Raw genomic sequence first — 26,130 nt, 5'->3', positions numbered from 1 at the left:
ATGCTCTTGCCACTGACAAGTTTCTCACTAGACCTCATTTCACCCTTAAAGAAATTTAACAGTCAAAAAAAGCTATTTACTAAAAATAAAAACCTTTAAATGAAAGGCCCATGGATACAGGATTCACAGTCTGCCACAAAAGTCAGACCAGCACACTTCTTTTTTCCCCCCTCTTTCTTCCAGGTATGTTTGGCCCGGTGTCAGAGTGGGAAATGCACTTGACTTGTCCCTTGCCGTATCAGCGCAATAGAACACCCACAGAGTAGGAAGCAGCCTGTCTCTTTAGCCCTCGCTCAGCACCGCTCACCTCACATCACCGTCTGTCTGCACTTCTGGCCCTGCAGCATTCAGTTACTCAACAACCTCGGGCTAAGGTGGCTTCGTGTGACCTTGGACATGTAATAGATCCCCTGCACATGAACTTAAGACCTAGTTCAATGAAGAAATCTAAGAAAAAGACAGCCCATTAAACAAAAGATGATGTTCACAAATGCTGTTAATAGATACGGATTGGATTGTATGGATTACGTTTTCTGTATGACAAGAAAGTGTGTGGTTTCATTTCCTTGTAGAACATTGTTTTGGCAGTAACAACATTCAAAGGAATGTTCAAGCATGTCAAAAAGAGTTTGATCTTTTAGGGTCATCTGCATCTATTTTTTGAAGATGAATTAAAAAGGTTTTGACAGACTTTCCTCTTTGAGACAAAAATGAGTGAAGAGTTTCCCACTCATCCGTTCGACAGCACAATAAAAGCGCCCCAATCCAGCATTGTGTCCTAGAAAAACAACAAAAGAAACTTCACCAACTGTAGGTTTTTGTTTTTTTTTCTTTACGCCTGAAGACTTTGTCAAATCACAAAACCTAAATCTATCAATTCAGTCATCTCATTGCTGGAGGAAATCTAAGACACTGAAGACACAAAATATTATGGTTGACATGTCATTTAAACGGGCCTTAAAGGGGACTGTGGCGTACACATAATGAAGGAAATAAGATCTAGCTGTAATAAAGGTAAGTGACAAGATACAACGATTTACTCTCAGTTTAACTGATATCTTCTCCAATTTCCCTTTAGGCAGCGATCTAGTTCAGTCAACTGTTATGGGTTTAAAAACAGATGACACAATTTACAGGTTTAAAAAAAAAAGGGGGGGGGGGTCAGGGAACACTAGCTTAAAGGTTTTAATCTTTTATCTCTTTGACAGCAGCTGCAGGCTTTCTAAAATCACACTAATAGTTTGCTTTTTGCCATAATTTTCAGTTTATACTGTCTTGCTTTAACTCTCTCTCTCTCTCTCTCTCACACACACACACACACACACACACACACACACACACTTACACAGACACACACACACACACACACACACACACACACACACACACACACACTTACACAGACACACACACTTTTTAAACTGCACATAAACCCCATTGATGTACTGTAGAATGGGCTTCAGGGAGGAACACATCTGTTGGAGAATTCGATGCCAGCAGTGCGGCGTGTGAACTGAGGACAGAGGGTTGTATTTTACCGTAGTTCTAACAGACACAAAACACGCACTCACCACCACAAGCATAAAGCTACTAGTTTTGCACACTTTTAAGTAAAAGTACTCTTCCATTTTTTGAGTTAATCTCACCTCTGTGTTTCCATCTGCTCATGTTTTTTTCCAGCACAGATTAAGCCTCTTTTGCTGAAGGACAGAAACATAGCTGAATCTGTAAAAAAAAAAAAAAGTACCATGAAACTACTGACAGTAGGTTTGGAGGCTATAATCACTCAACTAATGAATATAATCAGAATTAAGCAAATAAGATAGCATTTACATGCCATGTGTTTGTTAGATTAGCTCAACATGAATAACTTTTTCAACAACTCCGCTCAATGTGTATGCTCAATAAAAGTGAAATGAATCAAAATAGTCAACACTACTTACAGTTCCTCAGTGCAATTACAGCTTGAAATGGTTAGCAGCAAAAATGTCTTGTAAAATGTAGCCTGCGTTCTACCAATAGATGCAAAGATGAACTTAAATACAGCCTACTCAAAGTAAAGTCGAAAGGTTAGGAGCTCCTCCTACTAGTTGAGCAGATGAGTGCTACAATCTTTCAGCTTGTGATTCAAGTGTGAACATTGGATTAGTCTCCATGGGTCACTTGACAAGAGAATTGTCTGAGACATTTGAAATTTCAAGATGGAAGCCATTTTTCAAGATTGACACCACCTAACTGGAACAGTTAAGTGATACAATTGTTTAGTTGTTGACACAAGCATGCAAATTGGTATGAGCAGCCTCTAAGAGTTGCTTGACAAGAAAACCCAGTCACTTGAAATGTATATTTTCAAAATGGTCGCCTTCTAGATCCTATAAAGTGCATCCAATTTAGCAGCTTGGTTGCTAACAGCTTCTTCCCCCTTCGTCACAATGACTATATTGGCCTTTATCATTTCCGCAACTTTATCAGCAATGAACTGGAACAATTCCTTCTTGTTGTTTTAATCACATCAAGTTTTGCCTGTGTTTCACCGTATGTTACTCTCCTTTTGATTGCTTTTCCCCCATTTTGACATTACCTCAGACTTCAGACTGGACTTCCAGAAAACATCGAACATGATGTCTGTCTGCCTGTATGTATGGCAGACAGACATCATGTATGTATTCCTACAGATCCGACTCAATCTGAACGCCTCGGTCGCTTCAATGTGTCTTCTGCGACACCATTGACAATAACAACAGCGGGCTGGAAGTTAACTTCGGTCATTGAAAGAAAACAGCAAGAATCAAAACAAACGTTAAACAAGCCCGCGGACAGACTGCTCCGTAAAAATTGTTTGCATCAGAAATAAACACACTTCTCTGTCATCCATTTTGCTGTTGTTTTTGCTGGGCGTTACCTGTTACCATAAAACCAATGTGGATCAGACCACGTCAATATGGACAGGCAGATCTGATCGGGTCACTTGCAATTTCTAATGTGGACAGTCAGTCAAGTAAGATCCGATTGTGATCAGATTTGTGGAAAAAAATCGGATTTGGGGGTCAGTCTGAACAAAGCCTCTGAGACTGCTCATACCAATTTGCATGCTTGTCACCAACTATGCTTAACTGCTTCATTTAGGTGGTGGCAATCTGAAAAAATGGCCGCCATCTTAAAATTTAATTGGGCCAGTTTCTTGCCAAGTGACACACAGAGACTGCACATGCCAATTTTCATACTTGTTTCACTAAATAAACCATTATGTCCCTTAACTGCTCCACTAAGTTGTATGGTCCAAAACTCCGGAAAGATTAACTTGTTTTGTCAAGTTTCTTGCAATATTTGCTTAACTTAACGTGTTTAAATGACCTTTTATTATGAGTCAGTTATTCATTTGAACATTATCTTTTATGTAGATGACACTGTTGTTATTTTACACCACACAGAGACAAGTTATCAATTTAAAGTTTTTTATGTGATTTAACAGCAGAGGTTTTGTTTGTTGTGTGATGTTGCATAATAGGCTCAAACACTGGCAGAATACATCAAAACAACCATATGCAGAGTCTTGTCAGCAGTTGGAGGTTTCTCTGCAGGTTGCCAGCAGCAGGTGACAGCAGAAATTGTGACTCAAGCTGCTCTCTTTTTTTTCTCCCCCTTTCACCATATCTGTCACTCCACAGCACCGTGCGCCATATGGGGTCCAGGTTGACAGGCCAGATACTCCAACTACATTACATCAGCAACAGTCTATTTGTGTGAATCAAAGAAAGAGGAGAACAGGTGTTCGGCAATTAACCAAGCCTAATCTTTTAGCATTAGCAAGATTAGCCTTCATTTGCACCTAAATGCAGCACAGATAGGGGCTAATATCTCCAAATCAGCAACTCAAGTTCAACGTAATAATCATTTCAAAGCACAGCTGTTTACTGAAAGTAAACTAAACACTCTAATGTTGAGGTTTTAGATTGATATACTCAATTACAAACTCTCATCCACCTGACTTCCCCTTTGTGTCATTTCACCTTAACCCTCTGGCTACTGTTTGCGTACTCTTATCATTCCTGTGTTTTGGAGATCAAGCCTTTTGGAGACAAAGTGAGAATAAAGCTGCCAAGTAAATGCCCCCTCAACCTACCTGTTGCATCTGTTACACATACGGATATGGTAAAGAGCTTAGATGTTCTGGAAGCTTACAGATATTGAACAAGTAACGCAATGCAATACTGGAAATTGCAGGGTCAATCTCAAACAGTGTAACTGGTAGTTCAAGCCATTACAGCCAAACACAGCGAAGAAGCTTATTTTGGAAAATTGATGACATTTTTGAGGAAAGATTGTGTGAGTTGGTTTGAAACTATCAGTGCTGCCAAGTGTACGATAACTATAATTTTGCGTTCTCTGCGTTCAATAATTGCAGTGAAAGCTGAACGCATGTCCGCAGAATTTTTCAACAAAACGTTGTTTGTGGTTTAGAGCAACCAATCGAATCCAAATGTCTGAGTTGGCCATTACATCAGCACCATTGAGCACCTGACGGACATTCCCTCAGCTCTGCTGCCAGGCTCCACCTGAATCAATCATGACCTGATGTCCTGCTCACACCTTTATGCTCATCATCTTAAGATGCTTCTTACTTTACTGTTTAAGCGGACGGCGGCCGAGCAGTCAGCAAACAATTATCACTTCAAGTTTGCAGATTTGTTTGTTAATTTGTTCATTTAGTGAGTGAGTCCATTCAGTTAACGTTCAGTGCAGCTAAACTTTAGTCAGAGGCCTGGAGGATGAGCCAGCCAAAAATGTAAAGAGTCTGGCCTTGCATTTTTTCAGTATGACGTTATCTCACAGGCACCAGGAAAGACAAGAGAACAGCTGGGTGGAGACTGAACATGAGTTGGCTGGCTATTAAGAAGAAGTGGAGGTTCATGTGAGACCACAACCTTTAGAGGATGCACTTTTTAATCCCGACCATGTGTGTGTATACATACGGTATATATACAGTACACACACACACACACACACACACACACACATATACATGTACACATACATATACAAATACAAAAGGAAACATAAAGAGAGCTTCAACAGTTGATATCAATTGTTCGCAATTAAAAGGGAATTTTTGGAGTCGAATAACCCTGATAAAGGATCCTACTACATCCTAGCATCAGATTTAGTGAGCAGATATGAAAGTGGTATGATTTATTTCATTCAATTAGAGACAATAGAAAGATAATAGGCCTTTTCCATAGCATTATAAACTGCTTCAATAAAAGTAGATAGATAAAGATTTTAATTTTGTTATACAAGCTTTATGTAAATTGTATGACGAGGAAGCCAAAACAAATTATTAGACAGTTCTCTATGAATTCACAACTCAAAACAAGATCATGTAACAGTTTTTTGTGCTTTCAAATTACGCATTTTAGGCAAGTTTGTGTTTTTAAAAATCCAGTTAAATTTAAAAATTACAAATGAAATCAAGGAAAGGCCAGCTTTTATATTTTTTATAAAGGATGTGCTTAAATGCCCTCAACAGGTCATTTAAGAAGAAAATAAAAGACTCAACCTAATTATGCCTCCGCCAGGCGTAACAATGGAATATGAAAACTGGAATTTAATAGGTATCATTTGTCTCCAGTTATTTAATTGCTTAGTTGTTGATATTTTATGTCGAGAACGGCTTCCCACAGCTTTCATTATATCAGATTATTGAGAATAATTGTATCAGTAATTTCACACCTGTTCTCTTATTGCAATAATAGCCACATAAACTGTATAAAACATGCAGGACCTGCTTATGAGAGCTTTGAATATAATGTGTGAAACTTGAGGTGAGTTTCTTCTGATGTTCCTTTTGCTTCAGTGCACTCAAAAAAAGATCTACTAAATATTTAGTGTACTAAACTGTGACAGCCGCAGCTTTATAAAGCAACTAGGGGAGTATGCCACATCTTCATTGTGCAGTCAATCGCTATTATATGTCAACACTTTTTAATTTAAAAACTAAAATTTTCTTTTTTGTGGTCGTAGTATGAAATACTGGCATCGTGCTGGTGCTGCAGCACAGTGTGGCGCCTGATGTGTGGGGACATGATGTGAGCTGACAGGTGGCACCATGGGTAACAGGGCTAAAACTCCCCATCAGGCAGCCTGCTGAGGTCCGGTCTTACCTCTCTGACCAAAAACAAGTGCTCCTCTTTTCAGCCGCCACCTCTTTCCTATCTGTAATCAAAAGCTGCTGGATGGTCACAGTTATGATACTGCTCTGAGGTTTAGTTGAGTCAAATTAACTTAGAGCTAAAGCCAAGGGCTGTTTGCACACAGTAGGTATCTTAATTTGAAAAGATTAAGAGTAGCCAACAAGACAGGTGTTGCTGATTTTGGACAGAAATGATGCAAAGTCTCTGAGCTTTTGGAGGAAAAGTTTAAAGTAAAATTACACTTTTTTGGAGCTTCTGTAGAAAATGGGACATCACAAATCCAATTATTCTTGCATTGTTTTCTTTATTTTTTCCCATCAAAAGAAATGCACAGATCAGCAAAGCTACTACATACAAATGGCCATACAATAGCAATTTAATTTTGTCTTTTTGTTTGAAGATTTTCAGTAAATTCTGTGGTATCATTTTTACACTTGGTACCTTGAACAGTTGCAATTATGCTGCATTCAGCTGAAATATCAATCAAATCAAACCGATGCTGTTCTTCCATATTCAAATGAAAAAGTTCTGCCACAAACTACATATCTGGACAGCTACTTGTTACTGCTCCAGGAAATTGACTGTACTTACTTACAATAAAGAAAAAACAAAAGTTTTGCATAGCTCCATTGTAATGTAGATACAGTTCTTTAAGGCACTTCATGGACCAATTTAGGCATTTTTTTAAAATCCTACATAATAAATCTTTCTGTCACTTCACTCTAAATCATCTTAGTATTTTGAGGTTACAACATCTGAAAAGAAAAACCCAACATCTCATCATATTTTTGCGCACTATGTAAATCTGCTGCACTCCTCGTTCTTTTGGCATTAAGTCTCAAGTGAAACATTCTCAAAATATTGAAGTCGGGTTCTTGTGCATAATAAGACGGACACATTGTCCCATAACCCCACACAACCCAGTGTTTCAAAAAAGACCAAAAAAAAAAAAAAGTTGTGCAATGATTTGGGGTTATGTGGAGTAAAAGGCAACGCGCTGTCAAAAACGACTCCCAAAACTAAAAGAAACAAAATGTCCAGGTATTGGTCGTTTTTTTTTTTTTTTTCATAGACTGGCACTGTATCCACATGAAAAAGAACTTTCTCTTTAATAAAAAAGTAGTTTTGTCCTTCCTCAGGCCAGTCCAAACCATTTGAACAGATGACTCTGTTAGTGTTGTAGTCCAGCAGCTTTCTGTAGGACTAAATGTTATTTTTAAACCTTCTCCTTAATATGGATCAAGGTGAAGCATCTGCTCTATCCAAGCTGGTCTTCATATTGTTTGCGGAAGCAGTCACCAGCTGGGAAGAAATCCCAGCAGCGCTCCTGGTACATCTTCCACACATATGACTCCTGGAGATAGATACAAGTCAAATCAGTCAGTTGCTCTACAGACGGGTCGTAATGCTGGGAGAGTCAAACTCTTATTCTCAGTAAAATTACATACTTCCCTTTTAATCATTCTGTCCCAGCAGAGACATACAAGGATGTGATTGTAATCGTTTTGGTTGTTTTTGATTCCTAAGAGGAAGAATACTAGTGAAGAGTTATGGATACTGCACCTGGCCGGTGTGCTCTGTCTCATCTTTGTTGATAAGGTACATCAGGAAAAACCTTTAGAAAAAAGACGAGCGAGACGAAACAAAATTGTCAGATTGAAAACTGTGACAAGCTTTCGCTTTGTGAGATTTAGTGAGTGGATTCCTATCAGAAAAATCTCACAACAGAGTTGACAGAAAAGGCTTGGCTCAGTCTCATTCAACTTTTATGACACTTTATAAACTGGAAATGTCACATTCTGGGTTGCTAGGAAACGACTTCTGGTGCAAACAAAGTGACAACACCCCATCTCCATCGCAAAAATCACCTGATGTTCCCCAAATCAAATTTAAATGGCAACAGGCCGCTGTATCTCTGTGGGCATCACAGCATGCCAAACGGTGATGAATACTGTATGAGAGCACGCTATCAAAACCTATTTTCCAATAAAGTTCACGGCATTAAATAGTAATGAAGCAACATAATGAGGTCGCTCTCATATCCTCCGGCCAGCTGACTGGGAGCGCAAATGGACTGAGACTTGCTATTGTCCCGGGCTCTGTGGAGAAAACAGCGGATGAGCAGAGAGTGCAGGGAAACACAGAGACAGATGGAAAGAATACCTGAAGGGAGCTAGTGTTCTGGATCACTGCGGCGATTAGCGACTTTGGCCCTGATGCTGCAGTAATGTGCTACTTCTATCAATCATGTGGTTAAATTACAGAGCAGAGGCAACACATGGGGGGGGGGGGGGACAATAACAAGAAGACATTTGCAAAAAGCAAAAAAACAGAAGAGTCCGAAAAAGAGGATTTCAAGATGATGAAAAAAAAACATGTGATACTTACAGGTAGTTTGCCAAATTGTGCTCTTGTAAGGTGTGAGTCTCAAAGCCGTGAGGTGTTGTGTCAAAGTAGTCGTTGCCGATTCCACAAATGAAACATTTGGTCTGCGGACAGAAAATGGAATTATGCTCTATTTGTCCTCGTCTTTTTTTTTCATACTGTCCTTGTACGCATGTAAACAGTTTGATGCCTCAGCTTTCTGAGAAATCAAACCTGATGGTATCGGCTGTAGGTTCAATCAGGACACAAGTTACTGTCATTGTTTCTCACTTTTCATTTTTCTGTGGAGTCCCAGTTTTGCAAACTCTGAAGTGTTTCACCAAAATTAGACTCGTCATATTTTGAACTAAATGTTTTCTTTTACAAACTGACCCGGCGTGTGCACTGACCTTCTTCTGGCCTGACGGATGCTTACAAGACTGAAGAGGGATTGAGAGAGCTCCAAAAACCAAAGTAGGCCACATGCCTTCGCTCACTCAACATGTCCTGAAGCAACCTCTCTTAACAGAAATATTCAAGCTAAGGGGTTCACTTTCTGTAAAATATTCCACACTTCATCGGATAATATGGAAATGTAACACATATTTATGCATTTCTTTTTTTCATTGTCGATGATTTGTTCCCGCTCTTGACCCGTCACTGCCCTACAGCTCTGCAAGTAAGAGCTCGTATTGAATCCACTCTCACCTCCATGTCCTCTTTGACTTGTTCCTGCTGGTCTCTCAGCTCGCCAAAAGCATCGATGATCAAACCTGTGGCCACGAAAGAATTTCTCTGATCACTACATGCACTACTGTGCAGCCAAAGGCCCATTACAAAACCTCAGTGTCTTTGAATCGGTGACGTGTGAGTTCACGTGGAGTTTACCCTGGATGATGGCCAGGAGGATGACGATGACGAAGAAGAAGAAGGTGATGTCGAAGAGGATGCGGTACAGCTCATAGGGGTCACCGGCTGGGTCTTCGATCTCATCCCCAATTCCCCCGCCTGCCCTCACACCAACGTACATGTGGAAGAGGTAACACTGCAAACACAGGGTGGGTGGGGGGGGGGGGGGAGAGACACGTTGAAGTCAGAGTGCTGGTGTAGTTGGAAAAAAAAATACACGCGAGTGACACTCACGGTCATCATGTCGTCACACTTCATGTCGGGCTCGTCCTCATCCTCGCTCTTGTTGTAGAACTTCCTGAAGAAGTTGAAGGCCACCACAGTGTAGAGATAGACCACAACCGCCAGCAGGCCCACTGTCAACACCAGCTGTAGAGACACAGACAGGCGTCAGAAGGACGTCTTTACAAATGTCCCATCTGTTCATGCTTTTGGGGATCAAACAGCAGACACTGCCAGGACAAAGCTGCAAGCTGTCTTTTGTTTTCTCCACACTTCAAAAAAAAAAAACTATCAAGGCACAATAAACATTAAGGAAAATAATAAAGGAGAGAATGTCAACGTAGTTACCACTAGTTCATATTTAAAGACACGTTCAGACACGGTTGATTAACTATGCTAACATGAGCAGCGACATAGCATTTAGACGGCTGTGTGATTGATCCGCCTGCAGGCAGCCGCGTGTGGCAGGTGTCTCCGATTCCTCGCGGCCTTGCCATTTAGGTGGACTTCCACCCATGGAGATCAATGTGACATTCAATTTTCCTTTGTGCCTCTGGTCAGCTGCCATGCGAGAGTCCCTGCAAGATCTGACAGTCAGAGTTGGGATTTAAATGAGGCGACTGAACCGCCTGACCTCAGTGAAAAATGTCAAATAATACTGGGTGCATCTTAATTACGATTTATGCAACTTCACTCCTTTCATGTCAAACTTCTCTGGTGTTACAGTTTCAGGGGGAGAGATATTGAGTTTTTAGCATACAGGATTGGATATAACACGGTGTATGACATTTACCAGATGATTTGTTCTGACTAAACTATGTATCATTTTAAAATCCATCAGCATATGTGGATAATATTCAGGCATCCTTTTTGTATTCCTGTTGTCCACACTTCCTTGCTGCGGAGGTGGAGGTCGGAGCAGGCCGTGCATGAACGAGGACGGCGGTGGTGGCTCGTTCCTTTAAGCTTTCCCCTGCTACAAATGTGACAGCAGCCGACCGTTCGTGTAGAGTGTAGAGAGACAAATATCTCCAATAAATCCTGTCTATAAGATTGAGTTTGTAAACAGTTTGCAAAGATTTGAGCCTGAATGTAAGAAAGAGAGGCTTTATTGGTTTGTGGTCACAAGCAGAAAGCAGCTCTTCAGCATTCGGAATTCTGTTCAGTTTTTGGTTTCTGTCAACATGTAAATTATTCATACAAACTTTTCGCCACCGTTTTTGGCAGATTTCACAACAGGCTTCACATGAACAAAACCCAAGATGCCATCAGTGGAACAGGAACATGGAAAATGTGATAAAACTGGCTGGTGGTGTCACAACAGGGAATACGCAGGATTTTATGAATAACCCGACCCCTGACTCGGCACTGACCCCTGCTGCCTGAAAGAGGAGACTGCACCCTCGTCAACTTTCTCAAACTCGCCTGTTTGCCGTTATGTGTGACGGAGGAGAGGATGGTCCGGAGGGTCTTGAAGCCCATGGCGATGTCCAGAAGATGAGCAGCAAAGAAGAAGTTGTTGTAGTGGCCCAGAATAGACATGGTGGTGTACCACACCAGGTACAGGAAAGACTGTGGAGGATAACAAAAGAAATGCGTCTGACAAGAGTCACAATATCATCAATCAACCTCCTCCTTGCATCCATCCATACATCAGCTCATTCACTGAGCCGACAGAGCTATTAATCATCCCGACCTGTGCTCAAACTCACATTGTCTGTAAACACCACTCCCAGCTTCCACACATGGTACTTTGTATCGATTGAGCTCAACCTGGAAAAAAAAAACAGCAAGTTGATGAGAGGCTTTTATTTTTTTATGTTTGACCTCTTTTTTTCCCCTCTGTAAAAGTGTCCAGCCTGTCCGCTCTCTCACCATGACACCAGTGAAGCCTCCTTGGCCACAGTTTCCTCTGTAGGGTTGAAATCTAGGGCACTTTTATCCAACCCAAGCAGTTCTGCTATCCTCTCTGCTCCATAGAGGTCGCCGTACTTTTTAATCACCTACAGATAACAGCAATGCAGGAGCAGAGGAGATGTATATAAATGCCAATATGTTCGTATGCGTAGCAGATTACACATAAATAAGCTGAGCGACTTACTTTGCGTTTTACAAATTTATCCCAGTAATTGTTTGGGAAGGAACTGGGGGAAAAAAAAAAAAGAATTTAGAAATTAGCAATAAACCTTTGTTTGTACAAGATTTGGACTTTAAGAAGCCGACTCACGGAGTGTTGATGACCAGTCTGTCCCACTGTCCTTTGATATCATCGTCCGACGGCTGCTCCGTGATGTAAAGGCCAGCAAACTCCAACTTCCTGGCGATCTCCTTCTCCCGTTTGAACACCACCAGCGGCACCTTGGAGACGGAAGAGAATTCAGCTTCGCCGCTAACGCAATAACATAGCAGCAATGTATACAGGAAGTGAATGACTGTGGCTGTAATGTTTGTTTGTTTTTTTGTTCCAAGTGTTTCTGATTCGTACATTTTTGAGATGTAAAGTGGATTTTGGCCGTTACAATAACATTTTCAATAAAAGGCCAAAAAAGTTCTAAATTGTGTATTTTTAAGACAAATGGTGGGATTTGTTAGTTAGCTGGTACGATGCGATACAAAACACTTCACTGTCCTCTTTGTCTTGGAGTCACAGTGCTGCCTCATCATTCCGCCACTTCAAAACAACCAAAACAGGCAGAAAGTTGCAGCACGTGAGTCGGTGTTGCAAACTTGACCGTACCTCGTTATGACCTCACCTTAAGGTAGTAGTATCCCACAACACACAGGAACGATATGATGGTGTGCAGAATAGCCAGGCAGCGAAGTGTTGGGGCCATGTAGCCTGTGCTCTCCTGCAGCACAAAATACTCCAGCGCATCCTCCTCCTCTCCAGCTTTACCCCGACCGTTCCAAGGGTCTTCATCGTCCGAGTAATCCCCGGTCACCTGAAAGGAAATGACGCATTTAAGGGGAACTCGCAATTACTGTATGTTCCATCTTCAAATATATACATGGAAATGTTTTCAGTTCAAGCTTACTTTGTAGAAGAGCAGAATGAAATTGATGGCAAAAGCAACAAACAGAGCCAGGAAGCGGAGGTTGTAGAAGTTTCTGGCCAGGTAATTCTGTTGGGAGAAAAAAAAAAAAAAAAGGTTTAAAGGTTTGTATACACAATCACCCGATTTATACTCTCAATATGATGGTTTGTATGAAATCTGGGAGGGAATTATCTGACCAGCATCTTGGTCTGGTAGACTTCCAGGCCAGCCAAGAAGCTGGCCGTGAAGGCCTCCGGAGGCTCTTTCTTCACACCCAGCCTCTTCTTTGGCGCCTTTTTCTCCTCCAACGCGGACTGGGAAGGAACTTCATCTTTGGCTTTGTCATGGTCTTTCTTCTCACCGTCCTCGGAACTGTAACAATCATCAGTGACAAAGATTTACTTACATACTTTATCTATTTCACCTATTGGGTCATCAAAACCGCAGAAACATCAAATCTTTGCCTCACAAAATCTTTAAGGGAGGACGATTTCACAGGGGACACAGGAGTTTAGGATGATTCCCAATGCATTTAGTGTTAATGATATTCAAGTGTTTGTGCAGTTTTCTTTTGTTTAACGTCTGAGTGTGGAGAAAGGAGAAGCAGGGGCTGCACTCTTCATGCTGACAGTGCACATTTTGGTTTACAGAAGATGATGAGCGAGGAAGAGAGGGGGCAGACTGCAGACTTGCAAATGAGGGCAAATCAAAGACAACACACAAAAATATGCATCCTCATCGCGCGTGAGGGCTCAAGAATTCTCCATACAGGTGGATGACATGTTGAGATGCTGACAGGCTGGGAGCGATCGGACCAGGGGTCACATTTATTCCATGAGATTAGTTCATCCTGATGGACACTGGACGCAGCAGCCTCGTTCACCAGCGTGTGAATGTGGTGTGAATGAGTCAAGGTGAGCTGTGGTGTAAAGTGAGTAATCAAAAGAGTAGAAACATTTCAATCCCCATGATCTTGCAGTCATGAAAGTCATGAGAAGCCAACATTGAAACAGAGCTTGTTTTATTGCTCAGCGCGGCGGCCCTGTGCAGCCCCCCTCGCTCTGACGTCTCTCTATTAGTGCGTATCTTTAAGTCCTGTTTGCATTAGATTAGATTTCAGGCCTACGTGTGTGTGTGGAGCGTGTCTCTCAAGAACAAAGTAAGCAAGTCCAGTACAGTTCACTCAGGATAAAAACATAGAGCAATTTAAAAAAAAAAAAAAAAAAAAAAAAAAGTAAATGACAATTGCATGTGCATAATTCAAGAGAAACACTCACTCTCCTTTCTCAGAGTCAGATTTGTAGTCTCCAGTCGATGCGCTCTTTTTCGCAGCAATCTACAATAAAAATAAATCTTTGATCAGTTATTTGAAAAGTGTCATGTAATGTAAAAACGTGCACTAATGTGTCCTCAAACTCTATTAGTTTAGACAAGACAGGAAACAGGAGTTGCTATAAACACTAACCTGTGCCTTCTTCTGTTTCACAGCACTTGCAATGGACGGCGCGTCCCCCACCACCACCTCAGACACATCCCCCAAACCTGGCTCCGCCCCATGCTTCCCCTCTTTCTTGGGCTGTATGTTCAGCAGCTCAGCCATCAGGTCCCCCTCTGCAGCATCCCCCTGAGCCATCTGACCCATCTCTGCCAACGCTGAGCCCTCGTTCGCCTCCATCTTCTCCATCTCTAACACGTCCCCGTGGATCCCAAACTGGGTGGGGTCTGGCATGTTCCCTAGAATATCTGTCACCTTTATGTTTTTAGCCCCCTCAACAAGGCCGCCTCCGAACATGGTAGTCCACAAGATATGGAAGAAACCCCAAACAAGACTATAGACAAAGTGGAAGAGGCCTGTGATGATCATCCAGAAGAAAAAGAAGAAGCCTCGCACCAGCTCCCGAACGCTCATCTTCCGGAATTTTCTGTACTGTCGCCTCATGCTCTTCAGAGTCAGCATCTGGCGGAAGTGGCTGAGGCTTTTTCTCATCGAGATGCAGGCGATCGTAAAGGCCGAGGAAGCCTCCAACATCACGCTCTCCTCCTCTTCCTCTTCCTGGTTTAAAGCTACACTCTGGTTGTCGTCCTCGTCTTCCTCTGGACGCTCTACTGGGTCCGGCTCTGAAATCTGGGAGGCGAGCTGCATCTCGAAGATGGTGTCCTCGCAGAAGTTTACGAACAGTTCCATCTTCTCGCTCTCCCCGCCCTCATTGACAACATCAAAGATGAACTGACGCTTTGACTCCTTCACTTGAGGCTTCTCCCACTGGGTACGACTGGACTCGCTGATCTCAAAGTAGACCCTCTCTATGCGCTTGGCGCCGCCCATGATTTCAATGCGACCCAGGAAAGGCTCAAAGTAGCTGAGGACGCTCTCGGCCAGGTCGAGAAACGTAGCGAGGCGAGCGTCATGAGGCATGTGCTCAGAGAGGTTGGTCAGCAGCACAGCTACGTTGAATCCAATGTCTTTGGCGGGCTCGTGAAACCTCTCCACAAACTGCTCGTAGTTAAACATGTCGTTCTCATCGGCCTCCGCGCAGGAAAGCAGAAACTCGATCTCAGACTGCGAGTACTGTTTCTGGTTCTCCATGGACTTTTGGAAATCTTTCTTAGAGATGACCCCTTTGCTCTCCGGGTCATATTCCCTGAAGCTGTCCGAGGTCGTCAGGTCCTTCAACTTGAGGAACATGTCGAAGAATTTCAGGATCATCTCCACGTTGCTGGAAGATTCCACCAGGGTGTCCACCATTTGTTTGCCAATAGTGCCATTGACGACATTGCCTGCAATGTCAAAAAAAGGTCACGGTAAGGTTCAGACGCAAAATAAAGAAACTCTTCAAAACATTCAAGCCAACAAATCCGTTTGATGAACGCTAGCATTATGCGGTGCGTCGGGGCTGATGTTCAAAAAGTAAACCTTCGAGTAGAGACAGCATCATGACGATCATGTCCTTCTGCAGGTCCAGCAGCTCCTTCAATAACTCAATCTGACTGGAGTCCTGTTAGTGGGAAACAAAAAGAGGGAACCTTGTGACTCACACTTCACTATATCACACAGACTGTTGTTAGCCTCCCTGTAAGGGGCCTGTCTAATATCCTCACGGGATCAAGGCTGCCTCACTTTGCTGGGACCCGCAGTGGTCCTGCTGAGGCCCAGAAGGGCCTTCTAGATAACGCCCATCCATCAGCACCAGGGTTAATGTTATTCTTCTGTCTGGGAGCAGATGGCAGGGTCAGTCTGACTCATTTAGGGTCTCTATGGAATCTGTATTCGGCATGCAATAAATCTGAGGCCAACTTTGATGTGCTACATTCAAAGCCCTCCACCTGTGCTTTCTTCATCCCTCTACTGTCAGGCCCCAGCTCTTTGTGATGACCTTTAGATAAGGTGAGGCGCTTGGATTTTATTCATAACACTGGCATCTTGGGGAAAGAGAACATATCGCAGATTGAGCCATGCATCATATAGCTGCGTGGAATGACAAATGTAATTGTACTGCAGCAGCCCCAGGATATCGATGAGCATGGGGAGACCTCTAGTGGCCGTACATATATTAAAGGAGCGACGAGCTGACAAAGACAAAACACTGGTGGAGGAAAAAAAAGAGTCACATAAGTGATTTGGAAGTGACGTCACTGCAAACACGGGACACATTTGAATGTCTTTGCATGTCACTTAATATTCAACACGGAGAGTAGCCTGTGACGTGTATTTTATGATACTGGATAATCTATTGTGTGTTGATGTGTCAGCAAAAAAACATAGGGACATCTGGGAGCTACTGCAGATGTCTGAAACACCTTGCCATAAGGTACCACAAACAATGGCATGCACTTCCCTGGTTCATTAACACTGGCATCTCTGCACTTCTACCTCACTCTGTCCTGATTGTGTCCCTCTACCTATCTTTAACACAAAACTGTTTCATCATTTTTCTGAAATCCCATTTCGTACTTCATCTCCAAAGGGCTATTTTTAAACAACTTACTCACTGATGTGTACCTAAATCTTTTTTTTTACTGTATCACACTGATAAGATGGTCATTTGTTGTATTTGTAAATTCTGTCAGCAGTCATGTTCATGTAGCTGTTAATTCCACGCTGTTGATTAGAAAAGACAATAAAGACCTCGCGAGTTGAGTCGCTTACAAACTGGAACAGAATGAATAACTCTTGTAGCAAATATAAAGAAATGAAAGTAGTTAAGTGCAGACTTATGGACAAACCTGGGACAGCTTCATCTGCATGTTGGCAAACACATGCAGGAAACCCACCACCGCGTCCCACAGCCTGCTGTGAGCCAGGCTCTGCTGGTTCCCAATGCATGGACCCTGCGGCACACAGCATGGAGGAGTTCAGAGGGAGGGGAGGAGACGATCACAGAGAATCAGAGTTACACTCTTCGACTCGGTGGTTTCAGTGTGTTCTTGTAGCGATGCAGTGTGTTGGGATGGAGTACCTGTATATACTCAGTTAAAGAGTTGAACACCTGCTTGGCCACTGCAAGTGCTCTGGAGAAATTCCTCTGACCTGCTTCGTCTATTACATCCTTTCCAGAGTAGTACCAGTAAAAGTCGCTGATGGATTCCTTATAGAAGAGGGGGAAAGAATGTTAATTAAACAACATATACACAACAAAGACATCATCCTAGATCTATCTGTAACAATATCCTACCTGAAGTCTTAGTAGATAGTCTACAGTGCTAATAATGATGTTGACTGTAGTTGTGTTTCCTGTCTGAGTCCTCAGAAAGTTCTGAAAATCTAAAACAGACAGCAAAATAGCCAATAACTGGAGGCAGGGGAATCTGTTTTTTTTAAATGTTATTTACACACATGCAGCTCAAGCATCTTCTTCAACTTCATATCATGAAAAAGTGTCCACCCACCATTGTTGTGGCCCTCACAGAGAAGCTGCAGAAACCTAAAGAGATCCTTAGTGAACTCATCATTCTGCAGTACTTTGGAACCTGGGGACAGAAAACGAGATTAACCGTCCCGTTCGGCCAGAGGAAGGTCGGAAACTCATTATTTCTACGTCAGTTCAGGCATCAGGGCTTGCATAGCTTTCACTTCCTCATAAAGCTGCTGCCTAGTTGTCAAATGCCATTAAATAATGTGCACTGTATTTGGGCTTCAGAACACAAGGACAGGGAACGGTGCATCATCTTATAGAGATCTTATAGAGTTTTGTTGTTTAACACCAGCAAAGCTTTGTTGTGTCTTACAATCAAAGCTTTAGGAGACTTATTTCTTAACAAAGTTTGTTAGTATATCAAAAGTTAGTAAATGACAAGCAATGGCTTCTCACAAAAAAAAAAAAAAAGAAGGAAAAAAGTGGAGAGATTTGAGTCAGTTTTGGGCATCCAACCCTGGACTGAACAATCTATCCAGATGTCAGAGGAGCATGCATGCGTTCCTTCAGTCCAAGGTACAAAGAAGGTGGTTGTTTTGCATTCAGGGTGAGGGAGGAGGAGGAGGAGGAGGAGGAGGAGGAGGAGGAGGAGGAGGAGGTGGGGGGAGGGAGTCTCGAAAAAGGAGGATTGGTAAGGGAATAAGGAGAGGGAGGAAGGAGATTAAACAGAGAGCAATCAGGATGTCGGCATTGCATAGGATGAGTAGAATCTAAACCATGTATTTACCCTGCTCACTCACGTTGACTGCGACCGATGACATAAAAAACATGATCAGAAGAAAACAAACAAACAAAACAAAAGCAGACATAAGCAAAGGAGAAGACATTTATATTCAATCAGAAGAAGTAGGAACAGGAGAGAATGATAGTGCTATAGAAGTATCTTTACACACACTGATTAGCGACAGACATGCGGTACGTTTAACGAGGTCTGCTCGCTACGTAAGTGTTTGAAGAACTACATACCAGTGTTACCATCACTTATGCCTGAGCTTATGAGGTGAAAATGAGCTGGAATATGTATGAGGAAATAATATTTGTTTACTGTATGCTACCCATCGGGTCAAAATTAAAGCAGATTGTCATGTATGTAGATGTAGTTTTTAGTGGCAGACAAGGCCCAGACAGGACTTAGACATACAGTAGCACAGGTTTACCTGCCTGATGATGACATACAACAGGACACAAGACACATGTGACATGGAGATGGGAGCAGATGTTTGGATTAAGCTGCTACCGTCTCATCTGTCTCGCAGCTACTACAGAGCCTGACTGAAGACACATAACGTTGAGGGCTTCGATGAGACACAGTCGAGGGGTCAACACCGAGCCTTATTGAAATGACTGACAGGCTTAGAGCCATATGTGTGGAACTTAAACTGACAGCTTGGACGGTAAAATTATTTTTTACCATTTAGTATCTTGCTCACTTACTTGATCCTTCTTCAGTAACCATCCCCAGACCTTCAGCTTTATTTTGCCTTTCAAAAGCATTCAAGTCCAGGACGCTGTGGGGGAGAGAAGACAAAATCTGATCTATGATTTATTGGATTTCTAATTATATTCAGCATTTCTGTAATATGGATGTCAGAGTGCTACTCCATCATTTTGTTATAGGTGCACTGAACAGGACATTATTAGGTTTCATCATGCAAAAATATTCAGATCTGAGACCAGTTAGGCACTAGTTTGATAACTTCCGCATACAAAAGTGTCAGCGTAGCACAATGACCTCAAACAGAGGAGAAACCGTTGCACAGCGACAGAAATTCAGGTTTCCCCGCCAACACAGGGACACCTTAAACAGAGTGAAAATCTTCACTCTGAAAGGAGTTTTCTAAAAGATGCGTTTTCATTGACCTATAACACTGCTTGTGTGGGTATGAAACACACAAAAACTGAATTTTAAAAAAATACGCCTATGTGTGGACTAGGCCGCAGTTTATTTATAATTTGGTGTATTTTTTTGTGTCTGTACTGAGTAAAAACCTTCAGTAAATTATTGAAATAAAAAACCTTAACTGGAGTTAGGGTTAGGGTTAGTTAAGTATGCATCAAACATTGATTATGTTTCTCGCTCTGCAGCTTGAGTGTTTTTTTTTTTTTTTGGGGGGGGGAATAAGACGGAGCCACGTGAACACCCTATGAGTTGAATTTGAGAAATAAAACACAAACTATGCTATGTATTTTTTTTGTTGTTGTAATAACTCATTGAAGATGTGTTACCTGCAAGACATCATAAGTCCAGACAAACTTTTAAAAAAGCCAACGTCTCTTTTTTCCTTCAAGTAGTCCAGCATTTTCTGTGTCAAGATAGAAGTACCATCAACAGAGAGCTGTTCATTTCAATGACACGTATTCTATAGCTGCACTCTTCAGTGTGCATACCTGCTGGACCAGTATGTTTCCCCCGTTGAGGATGGAGATGCCGAGCTTGAGGGTAAAAGTCACCATAGCAGCAAGTCGCCCTGACGACCACAAAAGGATACATCATGTAGACACTAGATGGCAGTAGTAAGACGACAAAGAGGGTGAACCTGTCTTTTTTTCCCAACCTTTGCTGGCACTGATCATCTGAAGCACCATCTCTGCTGCTCCTCGATCATGAAGTCTCGCCTGCTGGTACAGCATCTTTTGCTTCTCCATTTCCTTTTCCTGTACAGATCGATAACACAGTCGTCACCACGCCTCGATATGAATCCAAAACAAACCGAAACAGAAAGGAGTCTTCCCGGGAAATCAATAGCACACCTCAAATGTTTTCCCTTTCTCTTCTTCCTCTTCCTCTTCTTCACCTTCAGCACAGCTCTAAAAGAGACAGGAGAGATTGTGAAACCTGCGGCGCTTTTTGCTGAACTGTGTGGGAATTTTGCAAAGAAGAGAATGGAGCACCTTTGCCATCATATCTGCATACGCAATATACAAGGGATCCTCTTCTAAGGAACTGACAAGAGAGGAGAATACATGACGTTAAAATCTCTTCTTACAGAATCACATCATTCGCTTTTTATTAGCGAAGGAACAGGCCAAAACTGTTACACAGCACAGACGGAGCAGCGTGTGTGGGTGCCAGGTTGGACAGGTGTTCTTACCTGCACTCCGTCAGAGCGTTGTGGCTGAAATGCAGAATGAGCTGGTGAAGAGGGTCAGGCTGCTTTCTGATCTCCTCCTCCTCCTCTTCCTCCACTTTGGGCTGCGTTTTCTGAACAAACCCAAACAAGTAAGTCTCAGGCGTGTATGTAGTCTGTATGCCATAGATTATAAGTGTCTACTTACCTGAAGAGAATCAAGTATATCAGAAAGAAAAAAAAAAACAAGCACAGTGGTACGGTACACTGAGAGCATGCAGACGATAAACGAGCACAATCATAGACACGACGACGAGCGCACACACACACAAACACACACTAAGGATGATGATCAGCAGTGTTAAAAGGATGAGATTGGAGTTAAGCGTGACTCTCCATTAGCCCCACTTTTCACTTTATCATAGGCTTCCTATGATAAACCCTCCATGGTAGCAGACACGTCGAATCTACATTTCTATAATTGGTTGGTTGGATCATAAAGTTCTTCATCTGTCACACCCTTTTCTCTCACATGGAGCTCGGTGGCACTGATTTGAAAAACTGTAGAAACAGATATGATTCATAAAAGAATATTAAATTGCCATAACTCTTTCCATTATTGAATTAAAAAAAAACTAGCAGCAGTAGGAACAGTAGGACATGTCAAGATCCTGCATGTCTCCATGGTCATATCTATTGTTTCTATTCAACCCTTAAAAGCTTTTTTTCTCTATCCATTCTTTCACTGCAAATGGTGCTGCAATGAGACACAAAGTGCTTAATACTATTTGAACTTCTGTGAAGTTGTGGAGGAAGAAATGTCTGCTTCTTCCTCAAAAAGCGCAATGAAAGATTGTTTTTTTTTTGTGTGGAAAAATTCATGAAAGATACAGCATCTTTCAGAAATGTCTTTTCTAAGTCCAAGCATCGCAGCTGATGATGTTCGTCTTAGAAGGGACACGGTGGTTGAAAAACATCAACGGGCCCTGACATCACTGGTGATGTCATGCTTGCTATAAATGGGTGTCCGCTTTTAAAGACAGCTTATGGATGACTAAGAGTGACAAAGTGGTACCTGGTGGAATTGGACCGCTTTGAGCACTGAGACATATAAAGGGAAAGGACTACGAGGGGGGAACGCGATGGGGGGGGTGGGGTGGGGCGGGGGGGCGGCACGAGTACTTACTGCAAGATCCTGCACTAGCTTCTCCTCAAAAGAGTATTCCTCTGTTTCTATCCATATTCTCTGATAGGCCAGGAGGAAGAGGTTAATAGAGCGATGCCTGAGGAAGGTTGAGAGGAGATTAAGCCGGGTTAGATAGAAGCAGAGCAAAGGAAGGAGACGGTCCCTTTGGAGGAGGTTAGTACTGGTTAGCTTAGGGTGCTGGCATGTCCAACTGGTCACCTTAGAGAAAACTGTCACGTTATGTATAAAGACAGGGGAGTAGATGCTCTATGATGAACTGTTGATGTAGTGGAGGAGAGATCAGCTGGAAGAAACTGCAGTTTGAAGCTACGTTAAAGGGTGTATGTCAATATGTCTGCACATTAACAACAATGAAATGGACCTTTTTTTTACATTAAGGTTAATACAAAATGTACATGAGTGGATGAATACTACTCCACTACGTTTCCTTATTGTAACTCTACAAACAGGAGTTAATCGGCTCCAATAATCTCACTTACAGCATCCTTGAAGCTCTTTAGTTAAAAGCTGCTGTGAGGTGTTTTTAGTTGATCCAGAAACAGACTGACCAACGAAAGCAAATGACACCAAAGTTTGTTTTTCGTTGAGTTGTTTTTATCGTCTGTAAATGCAGCTGCCAGGCGGTGCTAGGTGTCCGAAGACGTCATTGATAACAGGCCTCATTGTTCACATGTTCTGAGGCAGAGATTCGCTGTCGGTGAAACATTTGACAGTCAAAAGGAAGATTATTTCATCGGACAACACTGCATACGCAGAAGACCAGCGACGAGATCAAAGAGAGGCGCTGCCATCGACACTTGCTAAAGATCCCTTACAGAAGCTTTAAGGCGAGCTTTTACCACCTGCGTCAGCATTTCTGCTTATGACTGTTTATTTCAAATTCTGTTTCAGCGTACAGACACAATAGTTCATGAATCTCTGCATCCTACTCTTTACAGGATTTGGAAATACAGCAAAACACACACATGAAATCTAAAACATTTCTTACATCAAGACCAGTAAAAAAAACAAAAAAAACCAGCGTGCACATCAGAGGGGGAGTCAAACCTGCAGCACAAACCTTAGCAGTAGGAAAGCTGTGGGTGGTTAAGTAAGGAATGTAATGCAAGGTCATACAGTAGCAGTATTGGATCAGCATTACATTACCGTCAGCATGGAGAGCAGACTGTCATAGTCTGTGTTCTCATGCTTTATCTCCAGCCAAATATGTCGGTAGGCTTTCAGGAAGTAATTATTATTTTTGTGCCTGAGGGAATGAGGTACAATAGAGTGTGACTGAGAGGAGAAAAAAGGCTGAACAGAGAGACAAAAGAGAAAAGATGACGTCTGAATGCGTACAACTCAGGAAAGGAGTCAACGTTATCAAGATGTTTTTACATCCAGCCAGTAAAATCAGATCAATTACTCCCAACGAGAACCATAAATACGGTCCAACAATTAGAAGCTATTTCCTGTCATATGTCACTGCCAACAACTCTGAATAAATGAGTCATGCTGTCATGGCAGGCGGGAATCAAGATGGCCACCCACAGGTTGGTCCTCGTAATTGTTTTCTTCCCTACTGTAGCTCTCTGCCTGACGACATGTGATTGAGTTACAGAGCAGCAGGCCATGAAATTGCCAGTGTCCCTCTCTCTACTCCTCGATAACAGCTGCAGGCCAGACATTTGTCCTACAAACGCAGGGAGGGAGGCTGTGCATTAATGCAGGGTCAGGACCCACAGAGGAAGAAAAATGAGGGTCCTGAATCAGAAAGAATACGTGTGGTGGTGTTTGTCCATTAGAGTTGACATCACACAACACTTGCTGTACTGTTTTGCCCTCTACTGGGACCTAACAATGCAACTGTCGTCTTTGAATCAGGATTTTTTTTTTGAAAGCATCATTTGAGGGTAAACTCAGAGCAACAAAGAAGCAGGCGCTGTAGGTGTGCGGTAGATGGTCATACCTTGGGAGGTTATAAAGTGGAGCCATGCGGAAACAGGCGACAACCGCTCGCTTTCTCTGTTTGGACAGCAACTTCTGCCATACACATTTCTTTGATCTCAGTGGCTGTTCAACCTAGTGGGTGTCGGAGAAATACATGAGTGTAAAGAAAACATGATTAATCAGCTTTTTTTTTTTTAACAAGGCTACTAAAAGGAATAAACAACTAGTATCAGATTTTTCTTCGCGATAGGGTTTAATATTTTGTTGAGTCATCATCAACTTTACTGGGAGGAAAAGAAGCGACTGAATCAGACAGAAAGTAAGTGTGGATTGTTCTGGATTTATAACAAATCAAACATCTTTGATTATTACAAACTAACCTGAAGTACCATTAGCTGAGATGATGTCCTTCTCAATAAAGTCGATCTTTTATTATAACAGTATTACAGCACCATATAGGGAGCTTTTCATCAGAACACACAAACAATACAACACAGTGTCCTCTATGCTTTACATAAGTGTGCTATGTCTGGGTGAGTGTGAGCGTTCGAGCAGAGACCTGCTCTAAGTTGAAGACAGCAGCAGAGATCCTCTGGATCCGGTCCACAACCCTGTCAGGATCTGGAGAGCCCTCGATCCTCATGGCTATGTCCTTGTACAGGTTTAGCTGCCACCTCACAGCGGGGTCCTCTGACTGAGAGAGTGTTACACAGGAGGATGTTCGAAAACAACAAAGATACACAGCAGTGGTCGGTGTATTATGACTGATACTGATCCAGACATATTAACCTTTACTCGAAGATGCAGATTCAGCCGAATATGGTCTTTGACTTCTTCATCTGTGTCTCTCTGTCGAAAAAAAAGAAAAAGAAGGAACAGTGAAGAGACTTCAAAGTCATTACTGAGAGCTGTTTTTGTGTTTCTGTTGAAGGGACATGTGTCGCTGCTGCATGGTCACATAGAAGTTGTCTCACCAGAAGGTAGCGCGTCTTGGCCAGGGAGATGAGCTCTTGGTCTCCTGGGGTACACATGTTGAGGCCAATAGGCAGCATCTTCTTCAGCGCGGCCACGATCAGCGAGGTCTGAATGGAGTAAAACTCACCACGTCTTTTCTTGTGTCTCCTTTCCTGGTCTTGTCCTCCGGACTGAAAGAATGACAGGGTTAATCTTAAATAACACAAAGTGGTGAATAAAAAAAGATGGGGCAGGGTGAGCTGACTAATTAGCTTATTAGCTAGACTTTTAGCGAAAAACCTACAACCCCAATCCAACAGTTGGGACGTTGTGTAAAATATGAATAAAAAGAGAAACTGATGATTGAAAGCCCATATTTGTTTAAAAATAGGACCAACACAACATGTCTTCATGGTTCATGTTTTTTGGAAAATGAAACGCTCCCTTAAAAATTAAGGACAACAACACCTCACACTTCATAACTGGCAGCAGGTTAGCATCATGTTTAGATATTTAAAAAAAAAAAAAAGAGCACTTCAGTCTTTGAAGGCTGTTCAACTCTTCAGAAATAATGTCTTTAAATGTACCATTCATTTTCTACATTACAGACTATTATTAAAAGATTTAGAGAATCTGAAGAAATCTGTTAGCAGGGGACAAGATCAACAACTAGTATTGGTGGATTCTGATCTTTTGGACTTTGGAGCATTAAAACAGAGTCTGTAGGCGACCTCACTGAAATCCTTTTTGAATCAGATCCTGAAAGACCGACTTCTCTGGGTCCAGGCTCGATGTGAAGGTGAAGAGCTTCTGAAGTCTCAAGGTAAAAAAAAAAAAAAACCTCGCTCTCTGGGCTGAAGAGGAGGGGGCCCACCCGGCTTTTTATAAGCGCACGGTTCAAAAGGCACCACATGATCATGTAGAGGGGCATTAGTACACCTGACATGGTTAATCTGCACGTGTGTACATGCACCATCAATGCTGAACCATAGAGGGCAGGTTTTGGAGCAACATATGCTGCCAATTAGACTTTTTTTTTTTCTTTCCAGGGAAGTCCAGGCTAACAGCATGGCTCTGAAGGGAAGAGTCGGGGTGATAAACTGGCCTTCCTGCAGTCTCAACCTGTCATGGAAAATGTTTGGAGCAAAAATATGACAACTGAGACCTTGAACTGTTGAGCAGCTTAAATCCAGCTGCATATTTATACATTTACCAACTTTTCTGAAACATGTTACTGGCCCTAAAATTCTAAATGGGCACATCATATAACAAAATGAATTACATTTAAATTTGGTTCGTAGTCTTTGAACTGCTTTCAATGAAATCTTTTTTTTTATC

General features: G+C 42.2%; 1 protein-coding gene across 9 annotated transcripts in view; it reads right to left on the bottom strand.

Annotated features, from left to right (window-relative positions):
• Positions 1 to 6,483: 6,483 nt before the first annotated feature.
• LOC306840613 (ryanodine receptor 3) overlaps positions 6,484 to 26,130 on the bottom strand; it is a 104,195-nt gene continuing 84,548 nt past the window's right edge. For 6 of the 9 annotated variants that reach the window (XM_079370014.1, XM_079370015.1, XM_079370016.1 and 3 more), the window contains 34 exons: positions 24,813 to 24,983; positions 24,628 to 24,687; positions 24,398 to 24,532; positions 23,858 to 23,970; positions 21,889 to 21,985; positions 20,727 to 20,836; positions 20,527 to 20,578; positions 20,386 to 20,442; positions 20,190 to 20,289; positions 20,023 to 20,102; positions 19,861 to 19,937; positions 19,069 to 19,142; positions 18,362 to 18,379; positions 17,609 to 17,689; positions 17,395 to 17,483; positions 17,179 to 17,307; positions 16,946 to 17,050; positions 15,636 to 15,717; positions 14,187 to 15,499; positions 13,999 to 14,057; positions 12,919 to 13,093; positions 12,722 to 12,808; positions 12,440 to 12,628; positions 11,914 to 12,044; positions 11,788 to 11,830; positions 11,562 to 11,689; positions 11,399 to 11,459; positions 11,112 to 11,258; positions 9,699 to 9,833; positions 9,444 to 9,600; positions 9,264 to 9,328; positions 8,580 to 8,680; positions 7,755 to 7,806; positions 6,484 to 7,545 (listed from right to left, as the gene is read on the bottom strand). In XM_079370014.1, the coding sequence (XP_079226140.1) occupies positions 7,450 to 7,545; positions 7,755 to 7,806; positions 8,580 to 8,680; positions 9,264 to 9,328; positions 9,444 to 9,600; positions 9,699 to 9,833; positions 11,112 to 11,258; positions 11,399 to 11,459; positions 11,562 to 11,689; positions 11,788 to 11,830; positions 11,914 to 12,044; positions 12,440 to 12,628; positions 12,722 to 12,808; positions 12,919 to 13,093; positions 13,999 to 14,057; positions 14,187 to 15,499; positions 15,636 to 15,717; positions 16,946 to 17,050; positions 17,179 to 17,307; positions 17,395 to 17,483; positions 17,609 to 17,689; positions 18,362 to 18,379; positions 19,069 to 19,142; positions 19,861 to 19,937; positions 20,023 to 20,102; positions 20,190 to 20,289; positions 20,386 to 20,442; positions 20,527 to 20,578; positions 20,727 to 20,836; positions 21,889 to 21,985; positions 23,858 to 23,970; positions 24,398 to 24,532; positions 24,628 to 24,687; positions 24,813 to 24,983 (4,569 nt within the window). In that variant the 3' untranslated portion in view covers positions 6,484 to 7,449. The remainder of the gene's footprint in view (positions 7,546 to 7,754; positions 7,807 to 8,579; positions 8,681 to 9,263; positions 9,329 to 9,443; positions 9,601 to 9,698; positions 9,834 to 11,111; positions 11,259 to 11,398; positions 11,460 to 11,561; positions 11,690 to 11,787; positions 11,831 to 11,913; positions 12,045 to 12,439; positions 12,629 to 12,721; positions 12,809 to 12,918; positions 13,094 to 13,998; positions 14,058 to 14,186; positions 15,500 to 15,635; positions 15,718 to 16,945; positions 17,051 to 17,178; positions 17,308 to 17,394; positions 17,484 to 17,608; positions 17,690 to 18,361; positions 18,380 to 19,068; positions 19,143 to 19,860; positions 19,938 to 20,022; positions 20,103 to 20,189; positions 20,290 to 20,385; positions 20,443 to 20,526; positions 20,579 to 20,726; positions 20,837 to 21,888; positions 21,986 to 23,857; positions 23,971 to 24,397; positions 24,533 to 24,627; positions 24,688 to 24,812; positions 24,984 to 26,130) is intronic. The other 3 variants (XM_079370017.1, XM_079370022.1, XM_079370020.1) reach the window with 1 other exon arrangement.

The sequence above is a fragment of the Symphodus melops genome (assembly GCF_947650265.1).
Source record: "Symphodus melops genome assembly, chromosome: 19".
In the NCBI taxonomy this organism is placed as follows: domain Eukaryota; kingdom Metazoa; phylum Chordata; class Actinopteri; order Labriformes; family Labridae; genus Symphodus; species Symphodus melops.
Note: the sequence above shows the minus strand (reverse complement) of the source record. Positions and strands in the feature narration are given on the sequence as shown.